Source organism: Botrytis sinoallii (assembly GCF_014898435.1).
Source record: "Botrytis sinoallii strain Bc 23 chromosome Unknown BSIN_016, whole genome shotgun sequence".
Taxonomy (NCBI): Eukaryota; Fungi; Ascomycota; class Leotiomycetes; order Helotiales; family Sclerotiniaceae; genus Botrytis; species Botrytis sinoallii.
In genome coordinates, this window is record NW_024066043.1 from 953,650 (window position 1) to 970,018 (window position 16,369).

Sequence of the window (16,369 nt, forward strand, 5' to 3'; positions counted from 1 at the left end):
TGTACAACTAACGATGTGGGGCAAGTGCCAATATTTCCTTCCGGTGGGCTAAGATGATAGCTCGAAGATCTTTGACGATTCGACATGAAGAAGTATAGTGTGGGAAGTGTGAAAATTCATCTCAATACCTATCAACATGTACAATTCCGATGACAAAGACGGGTATGGTATGGGACGGGACGAATAACTGGATCGGATGCTTGGTCGCTAGTACGGATTTGTATAGGGCAGGTTCTGGGATAGGTCTCACTGATGGTTTCGAATTATTTGCTTAATAATCGTTCATCCTTTTTGCCTCTTGTTCCCCCGCTTTTTAGCCGACGGTGTGATGGGTGCAGAGCAGAGCAGAACATATCATACTTACGTTCAATACGCATGGAGGTGAAGCTATATCGTTATTGGTAGGTTCTCAGCCTTCAGATACGTCAAAGCCTAGGAATCTTCAAGGTCGCTTGAATAGCCAAAAGCGAAAGAGGAAAACAACAGAAACCTCACTCGCTTACTTGGATGAAAAATTGAAGGCTTGGAGAAACATGCAAGTTCACACATATCTAGAGAAAGCTTCGACCAAAAGGATAAACCGCTAGCTTCTTAGCTGTAGCGTGGCAAGTAGGTTTGTTTTCCTTCCGTTTTAAAGTTTATTTCTGCTTCAATCTCTTGCAGAGTTAACGCTAGGGTTTACTTGGCCGTGTACTCGTAGTAGGGAAAAACTAATTCTATGTCTTCAAGGAGTTAGGTATACTACAGACGATACAGACTGGTTCCATCAGATACTCCACATCAATTGAGATGACGTCAAGTAAAACAATGCGGCTTCTTTGAGTTTCTCTTCATCAGACGAATTTTTCCCTTCAATATCTGATTTCAAAGCACTCCGAATTCGAAAGAAGAAGATAACAACCCCCTTTGCTTTGCTAAACACATATAACTACAGCTCGTCTGTTAACTTCAAATACAGAAATCAATCAACCAGTTCCATCTCATTTCATTGATCTTCTGCATTCCTAAAATCCACTATTATCTGTCATCCCAAATCGTTATTCTTAAGAACATTCTCGTGATGTCCGGTCATAAAGTTGGTGTTTTCCCTGCCTCAGGAGGCATTGGAGGCAGCACAGTCAAGCATCTACTTCCCCGTCTTCCAGCCCAAGATCTAGTTTTCATCGCGCGCAATCCTGCAAAATTAGAGTCTGCTAAATCTGCCGGCGCGGATGTTCGTCAAGCAGACTATGACGATGACAACTCTCTCCAAAATGCATTCCAAGGAATCGATACTCTCTTCCTCATTTCCTACGCATCAGTAGAATATGAACATCGAGCAGAGGTAAGTTTCCGAGTTTGGTGGGCCATCCATTCCCACCACTCTATATCCATCTCCAGAGCCCGCACTAACGAATCCCAGCGTCACCGTACCGCCATCGACTTCGCTCTCCGCAGCGGCGTCAAATACATCTTCTACGGCTCTCTAGGCTTCGCCGGCCAAGAAAGCAGCCAGGAATCCGTCGCCCACGTTATGCGCGCTCACTTGGACACCGAAAAATACCTCGACAATTGCACGCGCACCCATCCCGGTTTCGCATACACGATTGTGCGCGAGGGACTCTATTCCGAATCCTACCCTCTCTACACCTCATTTTTTGACCCCAAGAATCCCGTCGAGGAGATCTGTATTCCGCATGATGGAGCCGCGCCGGGCATCGCATGGGTCAAGCGAGAAGAGCTGGGTGAGGGCACCGCAGAGCTCCTCTCTCGGTTTGTGAAGGATCCCGCGGGATTCAAGTATCGTCTCCAAACGGTTCTTCTTTCTGGAGCGAAAATCCTCACCTTGCAGGAGACGGTGGAGATTCTCGGAAAGCTTGCAAAGAAAGATGTGCGCATTCGTAAGGTTTCTAATGAGGAGTTTGCGAAGCAGCTGCAGAATTCATCAATTTCACATATCATGGAGTTGATCTCTCGATGCTTTGGACGACGGCTTTTGAAGCATTCCGTAGAGGAGAGGCGGCGGTGTGTCGCCTTGTTGAGGGAATTGCTGGGACGGGAGCCGGAAGATTTCGAGACTACGACTGCCGCGTCGTTGTAAGTTGTAGGGAATAATAGTTTTATTAAAGTTGATAGAATTGTTTAGATAGGAGTTTTTTTTTTGGAATTTTGTGGTAGATAATGTGTAGCTATTATATAAAGGAGGGCAATGGATAGATTAAAATAGATAGATGGATTGTATTCTCAAATATATTTTTGCCGAATATTCATCAAACACTTCTTCATTCGTGCACTTGATATACAACATCCGAACCAACAACTTTAACACAGGTGCATTCCCGTCCCAAAATCTCGAATATTCTGACGAGTCTCTTACCTATAGAAAACTAGTTGAACCCATCCCCAAAATATCAAATATAAAAATGTATATAGAACAGCATCATAGTGACATACATTATTCACAAGCCATCAAATTCTGCATGCTACTAAAAATACAGTATCGCGAATACATAAGCAGAAAAGCACCTGCATCATACCTAAATAGATATGCATACCTAGTTTCCCAACTTTCCGACGAGGTGTCTTCAAAGGAGACAGCTACATAGATAAAAAAAATCTCTCACATCAGACTCAATGTCCCCAGCTTCAAATTTCAAACACTACACGATTTAAAACATGATTAATATGTAAAATAAATGGCTGTTCTATCTGTCGAGGACATCGATATCGAGAAGAGGATAACAATAGGTTTTATATGATGAGCCTCGATATTCTTCTCGGCTAGTTCAGTATCGAGTCCGGTGGAAGGTCTAGTGCCTAGTGTCCACCGGGTAGAGAAAATCACTTTACAGAGTAAAACCTGCTCAACATGAGATCAGATGCAGGGTTTCTTTCAAGGGAATTTATATAGAATAGAACGCATTTGATACTTCAGACAATAGACACAAATTCAAATTCAGATTTAATCAAACAAACTTTTCACCAAAAAAATCAAGCATTCCCTAAAACCCAACCAACCACCCCACAACCCCCCCTCAATCACCATGACCACCCCCCACGCACGCCCAGACACCGAAGCAATCCCCTACCAAGGCGAGCCCCTCCCACACGTCGCCTCGGATCTCATAATCCCCAACGTGCTATCCTTCGACTGCGACGAGAAGCTCTGGGTCCCACAGGCCCCCAACGTCTGGTTTCGTCCGCTTGTGCTCTGCGTTTCCCAGGGCTATTTCGTCAACATCCTACGAGTGCGTCGCTCGGGTATTCTTTCACGACATCGTCATTCTGGTCCTGTACATGCGACGACGCTGCGGGGAAAATGGCATTATCTGGAGCATGATTTGGTGGGCTACCGAAGGAGCCATTGCGTTTTGAGCCGCCGGGGGATATCCATACATTAGAAGTGCCGGAAGGAGTGGAGGAGATGATTACGCTGTTTCATGTTACGGGTGCTTATATTTATGTTGATCCTGCTGGTAATCCGGTGGGGGTGGAGGATGTTTTCTCGAAGCTTTCGAGCGCAAAAGCTCATTATGAAAAGGTTGGGTTGGGCGCAGATTTTGTCGATCAGTTTGTGAGGTGAGCCGTACAGAATTTTTCTCCCAAAGAGAACATCGAACATTGCGCGCTGTTGTTACTGCGGATTACCCCTATTCACCCACCTGTATTATATGTACTTCATACAACGGCTCGATACCTGGATACAATAAAACCCCCCGAAAATAACAAATCCATGCGAGTGATCATAACATGACAAATGCGAAAGTGTCGAAAAGAAAACAGGATGTATGATTACAATAGTTCGTTTGCCGTGAGTTCAAATTTTCTTTCAATCGTCCGACAGGTAGCCAAGGCTTTGCTTATCCGAAGTTGGGTCCCTTATCACCATCAGAAGGATCCCAATTCCACATCCAACATTGCCCATATAGATCGCAGGAACTCTGCCCTAAAGTCTCATTTATGTCGAAAGATTGAACTTCTTCTGGTGGGATAGTGATTGGATCTTTAGAATCGCCAGCCGCCACCTGCCTTTGCGGCCCACATGTATTGCCACATAAACCAGTGGTATTCATAGACAATGTTTCTGAACTTGTCACCGGATGTGAATTTTGCCAGAGAACTGTCAGTCAAAATATTAGCTGAGTACAACTTCCTTTCTTAATATGTAAAATTGCAGCTGGAAGATGAGACTGGACAGATAACAGAGGCTATTGGAATGGAATTTAAATTACCTTGTTGGATTGATTCTAGGGCATTATCAATTCCTGCATCAAAAGACCAGTTGTTCCAGTCCATACAATTACCAAGCTCTTGCGCTGGCCTCATTTCCTCTGCTTGCGACCGTCTGTCTCCGATTTGACGGGATGCTTGCACAGGGTCCATCACAACGGTCTGTGAAGTCTGCAATGGCGGAGATTTAGGCAGTGTTGCCTTATTTTGCACAAGATGACGGGGTGGCTCATTGATTTTCTGTTCGTGTTGCGAGAAGTTGGAAGTGACTTTGCCAGTCTCCAGATTTAAAGGGGGGCCATCAAGCATTATCTCCATTTCTCTTTTGAATATGAGCCGGAAAAGCTGCTCCAAAACCTTTACCGTTTGTAATGGAACGATAGATGATACCGCGAGCATTCTCTGAAGAGATATTGAATTCGAGACCCCTCTTTTTGCATCCTGTGCTTGTTCCGAACCTGGATCTGACAAAGCCACCATTCCTAATGTAACTCCTGCAGTAAAATTTTGAATGGCGACATATGCAACAGCATGAGTGTCTCGAGCAGCCAGGAGAAGATCTGAGTAACGCGATGAAATATTACAAGTTCGTCTGGCGCAATGCCTGCATTGTTCCAAGCTTGTGGGACGTAAATCAGACGTAGCAGACGTAGGAAGTACAGCCAAACAATGATTATATCGAAGAAATGGCCGATGAAGAATGATCTGAATATTGTCATATGCTAGCTGTAATACAAGAGCTTGTAGCTGAAATAACTTGCAGACCTTGACCTCAGAAGCTGAAAGATTGCTAACATCGAGATCTGTATTTGAATCTAGCTTTAGTTCTGATGGCAGCTGGTCAAACCACCTCACAAGATTCGTGTTGATTGATATAGCCTGTTGTGCCATGTTTGAGGGATTTGAGTTTTTCAAATTATAAATGTCACCAATAATAGGGGTTGCAATATTATACAGAGCGAATTTGAATCGATGGTACGAGCTTAAGGTAACTTGGGTTGAAGAATCTGCATCCACAAGTTCTAGTGAATTTAACAATGGATGAACGTCGGAGGCATCATCCAGATTACCGGGGATGCGCACATCACAATCAGAATCGTTGATGGATAAGGGCCGCCCATATGTAATCGACGAAAACCTGAGAAGAGATTTAGTGCTGACGTAACAAGAGACTTTCGATGTTCGGAGAATCAATAATGTATATAATCTAGGCTTACCTGTCATAAACATATAGTGCCCACCATGTGCGGCGACGAGCCTCCTTGGCAGTCTCGGTAAGGGATCCCCACAAAGACTCCTTGTGAAGTCCAATTGCCTGTGAGCTTCGTACCCCTGCTCCCAAAATAGCTAGAGCTAGGTTTGGTCTACCATTGTACATGTAAAATGAACTTAGCAAAATACAAATCTGGACCGACTCGATTCCACCTATATCGATAACATCAAATAGATGTGCTTGAACTTCTTTGAGTATTTGCTGCTGGAGTGCTTCTAGGTCCAGATTCGTCCCACAGGCTTCCAATGCTTCTTCATTGGTCGTGTACCGCGCTCCCATAGTAAATACCATTAGAAATAGTACAACGCTTCCAAGTTGACGGGGACTAGCCGCTTGACTATCCATGACCTCCTTGTACTCGCATTTAAACGAAGCTTCGTGGAAGAGCAACATAAACCAATGCACCGACTTCCTGTAGGATTCTACAAGAAAATCGCAAATTGGCCGCGGTGGAAAGGTAAACCCTGGGAACGCGGAGTCTAAGCTAACTGACTCGACGTCTGGCGATCTTTGTTTTTGGGTATTCACGAAGTCTCCGCCTGGAATAGCATTTGTACTATAGCTTTCTACCAAAGAGTTGATTGATCCTTGCTTGTGAATGTGAAAAAAGCTATCCATGTTTAGCAGTCAGATCTTACAGGTTACCAAAAGGGTCATCTTATCAGGTATGGTGTTTATTTACCTTACTTGTAAGTCCAATCCGGACATCTCAGCATACTTGTCTGGCGCGGGGAACGGTGTAGTTTGTTGAGATATTGTGTCATCATCATGCAGCGAGCTTGACAAAGCTGGACTTGAATGTATACCCTTTGCTCCTTGACTAGGGGGGTGAGGATGATCTAGAAAATCTTTAGTTCGCGAATTTGACGGTCCAGAGTCCCAGTCTTTGGGGGCGGCCGAGGGCGTCCCCGAAGCACTAGGGGCAGTATTGCTTTTGCGGGCCGCTTTTCTCCGGACCTGCTTCGGTTTTCTTTCGACGAGCGTTCTGGTCAGCTTCCATAGCATCCATAAGCTTGTGTAGCACATACCTTGAAGCTCCAGACGGTGTTGTTACACATGAAGCCCCTGAACGAAACGCATAAGAGACATGGTTTTTCGATATCACACTGGATGTCTTTAGCATGTACTTTCCAGCATTATGAAGCATGATCGAACTACTAATCCGAGGCTAGAACAAACCTTAAGTTTTTGCCTCTGACAACGATCACAGGCATGTCGACGGCCGCCAGATGACGGAGTCGGAGTAGCGGTGGAGATTCCATTTATTGAAGGTTCAGTATCTTGATTCATGGCAGCTAAGCGATTACTGCGTATATGAGCATCAAATTCGAGTGATCGAGTTCATAACTTGAAGTATTGACTACCAAATCGAGGATCTAACTTCCATGTGGAGTAACCTTAGTTCTGGTACGGATTAACACAATTAAACTTTTTTGAGATGTCATGCCTCATTACCTTGCCTCGAGATATTAAATACCAGAACTCTTTGGATGATTAATAATGCTGTATATACCATCATGATTCAAGATGCACTTACTCGAGTACCGGTACTTGTTAGCTGTCAGGTAAAATTTGGATTAATAATAAGATAAATATTTATTATAAATGATAACTATGACGAATGGAACAATGATAATTATAATTATAAAGATCTCGGAGATGATTGGATATATAGGCCTAGATATCTAGATAGATATATACATATATTGATGTATTGATGAAATGATATTATATTATTTGTATGTATGTAGGTACGTATGTAGGTATGTATCTGTAAAATTTAAAAAGTCAAGGAAGATGAGGCTCGTGAATTTTTAACACTAGCCGCACATTGTGTCTGTATCATCGTGAAAAAAGATATTGAAAAAATTCAAGGGTTGATATAATTTCCTCTTAAAAAATCGCAGAAAAGCAGAAACCAAATAAAAAAATATCCAACAAACCTTACAATGCCTCCAGAAAAACCACTTCCATATCCAGATGATTTTTCCAACGCAGATGAATACGTCGACTCACTCCTAAACTTCGCAACCACCTCTACCCTTTTCCAAACCCTATGCGGAGGCGTTCATATCCTCGATTTCTTCATCAGAGAGCCAAGTCTCTATCATAAGATTCTCCCCGAAGAATGGCGCGCCTGGTTACTCGAATATCCCTCTATGGATTTTCTAGATTTACTCATGCGGGATGATCTTTCATTGGCACGTGATACGGCCAATCCGCCGCCAGAATCTCTCATCACATATATCCTCAATATCCGCAAACATTCACTGATCCGAAGCGTGGAGAAGAAGAATCTCAGTGCTAGAAAGTTACCAAGACATGTGGCGGTGGGCATGATTCCGAAGAAAATACACGAGGTGACGAATTTTGCGGATTATGTGACGCGGGTTGCGGATGAGGTGAAGGAGGAAAGTGGAAAGGAAATCACGCATTTTGTGGATTTTGGGAGTGGGCAGAATTATTTGGGGAGAACGTTGGCGAGTCCGCCGTGGAACAGATGGATTGTGGCGGTGGAGAGTAAGGGGGGAAATATTGAGGGGGCGAAGAGCATGGATATTTTGGCGGGGATGGCGGAGAGGGAAAAGGTTATGAGAAATAAGAAAGTTTTTAGGGAGAAGATTATGGGAGAGGTAGGGAAGACGAAAAGAGCAGAAGGGAAAGTGGATAGGGATGAAGAGGCAGATTACGACCGGCGAGGGCTTTACAGACGATATATACCCCAGCTGTTGGGAAGGGATATATTCAATACGTGGAACATCGAGTTGAAGATGGAGATTTATCAGATGTGGTATCACAAATTGAGGATTTGAAAGTTTCAGCCCCAGATGGTGATCTCAACATCATTTCGGAGACCGGTTCTACCGCTCTTGCTAAAGAAGATATCATATCCCGTGTCTCGGAAGTAATACCCTCGGAAATAAATCTAATGGCTATATCCATCCACTCCTGCGGCAACCTCTCACATCATGGAATCCGCTCTCTCCTCCTCAATCCTTCGGTTCACGCTATAGCCATCGTAGGCTGCTGCTACAATCTCCTCTCCGAACGTCTCAACACTCCTTCCTACAAACATCCTCTCCTCCGTCCCAATCTCCGCGCTCTGAATCTTCCACACCCTTCTTCCTCTTCAAGCCCCGCATCAGATCCCCACGGTTTCCCCATGTCTAACCGTCTATCAACATACAACGAGCATGGCATCACACTCAACATCACCTCTCGAATGATGGGTGTCCAAGCGCCTGCAAACTGGACCGCCAAAGACAGTGATTCATTTTTCACACGCCACTTCTACCGCGCTTTACTCCAAAAGCTATTCCTAGATTACGGTGTTGTACAAGCCATCCCATTAGACACCTCCGACCATCTCGACAAACGGACTCCCACTTCCACAAAGTGCAACACGACAGAATGCTGCGACGACAAAGAAGAGGAGCCCATCACCACAACCCCCATTATAATCGGTTCCCTCCGAAAGTCTTGCTACGAGTCCTTCACCAGCTATGTGCGAGGCGCGATTCAAAAACTAACCGCCACGCCAGCTTCCTCCTCCGAGGAACCACAAGTCCCCCGCTCCGACGTCTCATCCATGGTCCAGGAAAAAGTCGGCGATATCACCGATGCCGAAATCCAGACTTACGAGTCTCAATATTTGGCGAGGAAAAAAGAACTCAGTATCATTTGGTCACTGATGGCGTTTAGTGCTGGGGTTATAGAGTCAATGATTGTAGTTGATCGATACGTGTTTTTGCGAGAGGCGATTGAGAGGGGAGAGTGTAGGGACGCGTGGGTTGAGGGGGTCTTTGAATATGGGATGAGTCGAGAAATTTGGTAGTTGTGGGTGTTAAATAGATGTGGGAATGGAAGGGGAATGAAAAAACGGGTGGATTATATAAGGGTAGAGTTTGATTGTTATAGACAGATCTCTTGGACCCTTTCAATCTCTGAAACCATGCGAGAAGGTTGTATACTCCCTGGATGGGATGAATGGATCGATTAGTGTAAATATTGAATATAAAAGTTGCACTGTATTTTGACTATAACGGAAACAGATGTCAGAGCTCACTGTTAAAGACTTGGGCGTTGGTCTTCACATCACAATTCACAGCAAATAAAACACCTTGAATGCCACATGCTCACATTACTTCATATCTGCACCAGTAAGCATGGATTGGTTCCTGAGGACAATCATGATTCATTCATTAGAGCTGATGCCATAAGGGGTTAAGCGAAATATCCATCTCTGTAATGATATCCCACTCGCCGCCATGCATTAATATACATCTCATGTCATAACCATCAACTTTTCCTTAAATTTTTGCTTTAGATACGGACAGTTTATCTGGATAAAGCGATATCATCAATACGTAAAATCATTTTCACTGTCTCAGCCGCCAATTCAATAGCGCTCGTGCTGACCAAAAGTGGTTGCAACACATTTTCATCCGCAATATCAACCTTGACACCTCCACTCTTGATACTGACACCTGCATTCTTCTCTCCGTTTGCATGTTTGTGGCGCAGTTCGGTGACGACTTTGATGCTGTTGAGACCTGCGTTCTCGGCAAGTGTGGTGGGGATTACTTCCATGGCGTCAGCGAATGCTTTCCAGCAAATAGCTTCGGTACCGGTCAATTCTCGTGCTTGTTGCGCTAATTGGGATGCGATTTCGATCTCTGGAGCTCCTCCACCGGCAATCAATGCCTTCTTTTTGACTAAACATCTAACGACGCAAAGAGCATCGTGAAGACTGCGCTCAGCTTCGTCGAGAATGAGGGAGTTGGCGCCACGGCAGACGATGGAAACGGTCTTGCCTGCGCTCTTTGTACCGGTGATCTTGACAAGTCTGGAACCGGAAGTTTGGGCTTCTTCAACGAGGTCGGCTGATCCGAGTTTATCTTCGGTGAAAGAGTCAATGTCGGCGATAGGTTTGCAGCCGGTGGATTTGCAGATGAATTCTACTTCATCACGCTCGATGTCTTTGATACAGAGGATGTTGAGTTTGGCGAGGAAGTGGAGGGAGAGTTCATTAACAGCATCACGGAGGATAGACTTTTGGATCTAGAGGTCGTTGTTAGCATTCCAATGATAAATAGGTTGCACATCAAGACATCTCAGGAAAGAACTATAATATAACATACCAACAAAACGTTACACTTCGCCTTCTTGATCTTTTTAACTAAATTCAACAAATATGTTCGCTCTTCTTTCAAAATCTTATCCATTTGTCGGTAGTCGTTGACAACGATTTGATTTTCCATCTGAAATACGTTAGCAGTGTTCGATCCATAGTCCTCAAATGACTTACATCAGGCTTTGGAGGACTGAGTTGAAATTGAATAAGTCCAATCTTTGCCTTCTCCATTCTAATAGGTCCTCCTCCATTCTTTAAAACACCCTGAGTCAAAACAACTCCCTCAACCATCTCACTATCTTCGATGGTACCTCCCGACTTTTTAACTATTCTAATGTTCTTCAAATCCACGTTTTCTGCAGTTTTAATGTCGATCGTCTTTGTGACAGCATTTACTGCCATAGGACCGAGAAGATTTGAGTATTGTGAAACGATTTTGGAAGAAAGATATGTGTTGGCGGCTTGTAAAAGAGTTGCGGTGTCGCTGAGAGCAACTGGGACCGACATATCGTGGAGAATTTGGACTGAAGCTGCAGCAGCTCTCTGGAAAGATTCGGCAATAACTGAAGGATGGATTCCCTTTCCTAGTAATTTATCTGCAGCACCCAACAGACTTCCACAGATAACCACAACTGAGGTAGTTCCGTCTCCAGCCTCTACATCTTGTGCTGCTGAAAGGTCGACCAACATCTTCGCAGAAGGGTGCATAACTGCCATACTCTTCATCATGGTGCTTCCATCGTTTGTAATAAGTGTTCCTCCTTTGCCGTCTTGAATCATCTTGTCCATTCCCCTGGGACCGAGAGAGGTTCTGCATGCATCTGCGACAGCTGTATTTTGTCAGCTTTACTTCCGCATGATTTTACTTTTCCAAACACACCTCTGGCAGCCAGAATGTTGGCATTTCGAACAGCCATAGGCTTTTCCTTGTCCTATAGACCACATTAGCTATATTGAACACCCTCTAAGCTACTTAAATGTCCCACCTTAAAGGCATTGTTGGTAGAATTTCCTGCTGATTGTGTAAGAGCCATCTTGAAGTATCTGATATTGGCTGTAGGAAATCTGGAACGTTTAATCTCAGAATATGTTAGAAGTGACGTCGTCGCGTTTCTACTCCTACTGCGCGTCTGTCTTGAGATTTCGAATTTTGAAAAATCGGCTAACCTTATCTTGGACTAGCTTATCAAGCAACGCCGACGTACCTTTGGATACCTAAGAGCTATGGGAGGATTATCAACACAACAAACTAAACTTCTCACAACCACATTTTCTCCACCACATTGAAAGGAACTTGGGTTAGGATATTACATTGCCCTTGAATTTTTAATCTCTACGCAAACGACCAATTCTACGAAACTTCACCCATCAAATCTTCAGCTAAAACACAACCTTACAACATCGTACCTTTCGTCACTCAGCTCTCATCATGGTTCGTATTACGTTGTCTGGTGTTTATACATTTGACTAACAATCTCGAAGGTCAGCGCAAAGGGGCAAAACTGGGAGAACTATAAGAAGGTATATATTATTATCCAAGCTGCTAGAACTCCTTCTGACAAGTTCATAGGACTTCGCCGACGACGAGGTTGAGGAGAAGAAGATTACACCTTTATCAGATGAGTAGGGTTATCCAGGTCATCGCATTATCGTATCCTTTCAGTATTTAACGAATCGTAGAGATATTCAAGTCCTAAAAACCTATGGCGCAGCTCCATATGGTGCCGCGCTAAAGAAACTCGAACAACAGATCAAAGAGAAGCAAACAAGTGTGAATGAGAAGATTGGCGTAAAGGTAGGAGATCAGCATCTATAGCATATACAAACAGGGCCTAAACTTGCAACAGGAATCAGATACCGGATTGGCGCCACCTCATTTGTGGGATGTAGCAGCAGATAGACAACGGATGTCAGAAGAGCAACCTTTACAAGTTGCAAGATGTACGAAGATTATCCAAGACGAGAAGGATACAGAAAAGAGCAAATATGTCATCAACGTTAAGCAGATCGCGAAATTCGTTGTAAACCTTGGCGACCGTGTCAGTCCTACAGATATTGAGGAAGGAATGAGAGTTGGGTATGCGGAATGCGATCTCAATCATTTACAAAGCTAATCTTATCTCAAATAGTGTCGACCGCAACAAGTACCAAATCTTATTACCCTTACCTCCGAAGATCGATGCTAGCGTTACGATGATGACAGTTGAGGAGAAGCCTGATGTTACATATGGTGATGTTGGAGGTTGTAAGGAACAGGTCGAAAAGCTACGAGAAGTCGTCGAAATGCCACTGTTATCACCAGAGCGATTTGTCAACCTTGGTATCGACCCACCCAAAGGTGCTTTACTTTATGGTCCTCCAGGAACTGGAAAAACACTTTGCGCTAGAGCTGTCGCCAACAGAACCGATGCTACATTTATTCGTGTTATTGGTAGTGAGTTGGTGCAGAAATATGTCGGAGAGGGTGCTAGAATGGTTCGTGAATTGTTCGAAATGGCGAGGACGAAGAAAGCTTGTATCATTTTCTTCGATGAGATTGATGCAGTTGGAGGGGCTCGTTTCGATGATGGTGCCGGTGGAGACAACGAAGTACAAAGAACCATGTTGGAATTGATTACCCAACTTGATGGATTCGACGCGAGAGGAAACATCAAGGTCATGTTCGCTACAAACAGACCTTCTACCCTGGATCCCGCGTTGATGAGACCTGGACGTATCGATAGAAAGATTGAGTTCTCGCTACCAGATCTCGAGGGACGAGCAAACATTCTTAGAATCCACGCCAAGAGTATGTCTGTCGAGAGAGACATTAGATGGGAATTGATTTCACGTCTTTGCCCTAACTCTACCGGTGCTGAACTTCGAAGTGTTTGCACAGAAGCAGGAATGTTTGCCATTCGTGCTAGAAGAAAGGTCGCGACAGAAAAGGATTTCTTGAGCGCAGTTGACAAGGTCATCAAGGGTAACTTGAAGTTTAACTCCACTGCCACTTATATGCAATACAACTAGAAGTCTTTTAAAGACTAGAGGGGTGTATATTAGCTGGCGTTGGTGTATAAGATAGCATTAATGAATCAAATATTCATGATCACTTCGTTTAAAACAATTATCCACTTCGCAAAAGTTGAGTAACGAGCCATGAGATTTTCAACTCTTCACATTTGCAGTTTTCAGGAATATTCCGGTGCTTTTATTTGTACTGGTTCATTTTACATGACTACTTAATTTATCAGAAGGTCGATTCAAAGACATCAAATTTTGCTATATTAACATGCACGCAAGACGTGCAAATAAAGATCAAAAAGTCATACTCATTGCGTCCTCTTTTTTCTCTCTCTTCCACCTAACAATATTAGATCCTCATATTTGCCCTTTAAAAGATGGTACCCTCAAGTTATGGCAACCGGCTTATGATGTCTGCTATCAAAGCCAATACAGCTAGCTGGTTAATAAGAAATGGGGGTTATGAATCGGCCGAAGCTTGACTTTTGGGCTGAAAGAATGTGCGTTCAACTTGGAAAAAGCAATTGTAGGATTAATTCATGAGAAAATGGCAATACTATACAAATCTTGGGATGCCATGAATTGATTATGCAAAAGAACTCATCTCGAAATTTGTTCGCAAACACTGGTTTTGTCGGAGTCATTCATGAAAATCCCACTGGTGTTTCAGTGTGACTCCTCGTATTACTTTCATGTATAAAAACATAATCCCCATCAACTCGCCAACCATAGATTTCAGGGACAGGAACTTCATCCCCAAGATCCTTTCTGATGACCCAAAGGCATTGTGCTTCAGCTACTGTAAGATAACGACCAAATTTAACAAGAAGATTCCAATGCTCGAAAATGACAGGAGGAGGTTGAGGCTTCGTTTGCCTATTGCCAGATGATGCGAGCCCTTCTGCTGGTGTGGGTAAACACTGGTCACGATACTTTTGGAAAAATGAAGAATCAAGAAAGTCCATCGAGGACTCTATACCATCTGGAAGGTCACTGGCACGAATCTTGAGGTTGGTAGACATTTTTCACGGAAATGAATTACAGTAAGCTTGATGATTAGAAAAGTAAATGATCAAATGTTACAATGAATTAATGAAATTAAATCACCAATGTCGAAAGAAATCTGGATGTGAATCATCTTATATAGATTTGAGGGGAGTAGTTGAATCATTAAGATGTTGGTTGTGGCCTACGCGGCGTGGTGGGTTGAGCGACAACAACCATCAATCAAGGATATTGGATTTTCATAATGAATCCCCTGGAAACTTGATGCCTGATTGCAATTCTATTCAACCTAATTTACTAACAAGTCTAACTAGATCCTGGCTCTGTAACACACATGATAAAACTTCTATTCAGGTGGGAGCAATGAGGAATAAGTGGTACTCAGTACAGTTTACGCGAGGGGGGTTTCGCGCGCTCTTTTCCAAGTACTAAATTCAGCAATACGTCGTATTCTCAATCCGCCCATTGGATCTAGAATGTGCATCTTCTGTCTCCTTCATCAATATCAACTATTCGCAGTCCAGTTCACGGAAAGGCAGTCCATCATTGGTTCCTTCCAAAGGTTCGGATGATGATTATATTGTGAGAATGCTCTCATTCTTTTCCTCTTCTGACTTTAATCTACATGCGTTCTTCTGATCAGGTTGTGTATTTACTAATAGTAAGTGGAACAAGGTTATCAGAATACATTACGCTGGGTTAATAGAGGTAGCAGCGAAATCATGGCAAATGATGGGATTGGATATTCTTTGCCGATCATATGTATATGTCAGATCTTACATGCCTTGACAAGTGAAGGGCTTGACGATCGAAGGGCGTGTCGACACAATCACCGGTTTGAATGCACCGTCAATGAAAGGATATCGTAAACTGTTATATTTGATGATGTCTTCAAAAGGAGCTTTCGTTCATTCATTCTGCACCAACTCTCTTCGAAACTGCAGGTTTACCCGGAACCACGTCCACATTTCTCGCTTCGGGTGTAAGTGCCATACTCATGGTCGCCATCACCATCCCAGCTACCCTTTACGTTGATCGATGGGGGCGCCGTACATCTGGTCTTGTTGGCGGTATCATACTTTCTTCGTCGATGTTCATGATCGGCGCACTATATCTTTCGGATTCTGTCCATTCCTATGGGATTGTACGCTGGGTCGTCGTCGTTTTAATTTTTGTATTTGCGCTGACGTATTGTGCGACATGGGCGGTCATGGGAAAGATTTATGCTAGCGAGATTCAACCCATGAAGACTAGAAATGAGGCGAATAGTTTGGCTCAGGGGGCGAGTTTCGTAAGTATTGAACACATGAGGGCATGAAGCTGAATGACTAATGGCTGTATAGTTCGCAAATTGGTTGGTGGAATTCTTGACACCGATCTTTCTGGCGCATTCTAGTTATGGTGCTTATTTCATGTTTGGAGGCTTCTCATTGCTGGCCGTTTTTGTAATGGCTATCTGGATGCCAGAGACGCGATTGAGGTCTCTAGAGGATATCCAAGCTGGGTTCCAAAGACTTATAACGAAGAGTGACAATGATGATGAGAATGCTGACAGAAAGATGAATGGCAAGATGAGGTTGAGGAGGCTACTGAAGGGACCGATCTTGGTAGGATTGGAGACACAGACGGAAGGCGTGGCATCAGGAAGCGGAAGCGATGCTAGTGGTCTAGGGCCGATGAGGATTAAGCTGAGTAGTGTTTAAGAAAAAGTCACGATGATACTAAATTCGCTGTGATGTCGGATC

General features: G+C 43.7%; 7 protein-coding genes across 7 annotated transcripts; 5 read left to right on the top strand and 2 right to left on the bottom strand.

Annotated features, from left to right (window-relative positions):
- Positions 1-537: 537 nt before the first annotated feature.
- Positions 538-2,125, top strand: EAF02_008636 (uncharacterized protein; the record flags this gene model as incomplete). Its single annotated transcript, XM_038904684.1, has 4 exons — positions 538-613; positions 730-1,324; positions 1,403-2,076; positions 2,116-2,125. The coding sequence occupies exons 2-4, from the start codon at positions 1,061-1,063 to the stop codon at positions 2,123-2,125; spliced, it is 948 nt and encodes a 315-aa protein (XP_038755741.1). The 5' UTR covers positions 538-613; positions 730-1,060.
- Positions 2,126-3,023: 898 nt separating this feature from the next.
- On the top strand, positions 3,024-3,562 carry EAF02_008637 (uncharacterized protein; the record flags this gene model as incomplete). The annotated part of the gene is given in 2 exon segments (XM_038904685.1): positions 3,024-3,323; positions 3,338-3,562. 2 exon segments carry the CDS (start codon positions 3,024-3,026, stop codon positions 3,560-3,562), a joined length of 525 nt encoding a protein of 174 aa, XP_038755742.1.
- A 199-nt stretch (positions 3,563-3,761) lies between these two features.
- EAF02_008638 (uncharacterized protein) lies at positions 3,762-7,179 on the bottom strand. The gene is made up of 8 exons (XM_038904686.1): positions 7,020-7,179; positions 6,938-6,966; positions 6,662-6,886; positions 6,511-6,588; positions 6,165-6,475; positions 5,427-6,092; positions 4,212-5,347; positions 3,762-4,099 (listed from the first exon to the last, which is right to left on the bottom strand). The coding sequence occupies exons 3-8, from the start codon at positions 6,770-6,772 to the stop codon at positions 3,840-3,842; spliced, it is 2,562 nt and encodes an 853-aa protein (XP_038755743.1). The 5' UTR covers positions 6,773-6,886; positions 6,938-6,966; positions 7,020-7,179; the 3' UTR covers positions 3,762-3,839.
- A 252-nt stretch (positions 7,180-7,431) lies between these two features.
- EAF02_008639 (uncharacterized protein) lies at positions 7,432-9,317 on the top strand (the record flags this gene model as incomplete). Its single annotated transcript, XM_038904687.1, has 2 exons — positions 7,432-8,115; positions 8,193-9,317. The coding sequence occupies 2 exons, from the start codon at positions 7,432-7,434 to the stop codon at positions 9,315-9,317; spliced, it is 1,809 nt and encodes a 602-aa protein (XP_038755744.1).
- A 290-nt stretch (positions 9,318-9,607) lies between these two features.
- EAF02_008640 (uncharacterized protein) lies at positions 9,608-11,650 on the bottom strand (the record flags this gene model as incomplete). The annotated part of the gene is made up of 5 exons (XM_038904688.1): positions 9,608-10,543; positions 10,624-10,743; positions 10,791-11,446; positions 11,497-11,548; positions 11,603-11,650. 5 exons carry the CDS (start codon positions 11,648-11,650, stop codon positions 9,821-9,823), a joined length of 1,599 nt encoding a protein of 532 aa, XP_038755745.1. The 3' UTR covers positions 9,608-9,820.
- Positions 11,651-12,045: 395 nt separating this feature from the next.
- EAF02_008641 (uncharacterized protein) lies at positions 12,046-13,625 on the top strand (the record flags this gene model as incomplete). Its single annotated transcript, XM_038904689.1, has 6 exons — positions 12,046-12,048; positions 12,099-12,137; positions 12,187-12,239; positions 12,297-12,411; positions 12,464-12,693; positions 12,746-13,625. 6 exons carry the CDS (start codon positions 12,046-12,048, stop codon positions 13,623-13,625), a joined length of 1,320 nt encoding a protein of 439 aa, XP_038755746.1.
- A 1,996-nt stretch (positions 13,626-15,621) lies between these two features.
- EAF02_008642 (uncharacterized protein) lies at positions 15,622-16,327 on the top strand (the record flags this gene model as incomplete). Its single annotated transcript, XM_038904690.1, has 2 exons — positions 15,622-15,915; positions 15,968-16,327. The coding sequence occupies 2 exons, from the start codon at positions 15,622-15,624 to the stop codon at positions 16,325-16,327; spliced, it is 654 nt and encodes a 217-aa protein (XP_038755747.1).
- Between the last annotated feature and the right edge of the window lie 42 nt (positions 16,328-16,369).

Excerpts from the sequence above, each read along its gene's own strand:
- EAF02_008638 (XM_038904686.1), bottom strand. The coding sequence starts at position 6,772 with ATGAATCAAGATACTGAACCTTCAATAAATGGAATCTCCACCGCTACT. Across the intron at positions 6,589-6,661 it reads GTCAGAGGCAAAAACTTAAG|TGTGATATCGAAAAACCATG; the intron begins GTTTGTTCTAGC and ends AAAGACATCCAG. Across the intron at positions 5,348-5,426 it reads GCACTATATGTTTATGACAG|GTTTTCGTCGATTACATATG; the intron begins GTAAGCCTAGAT and ends ATCTCTTCTCAG.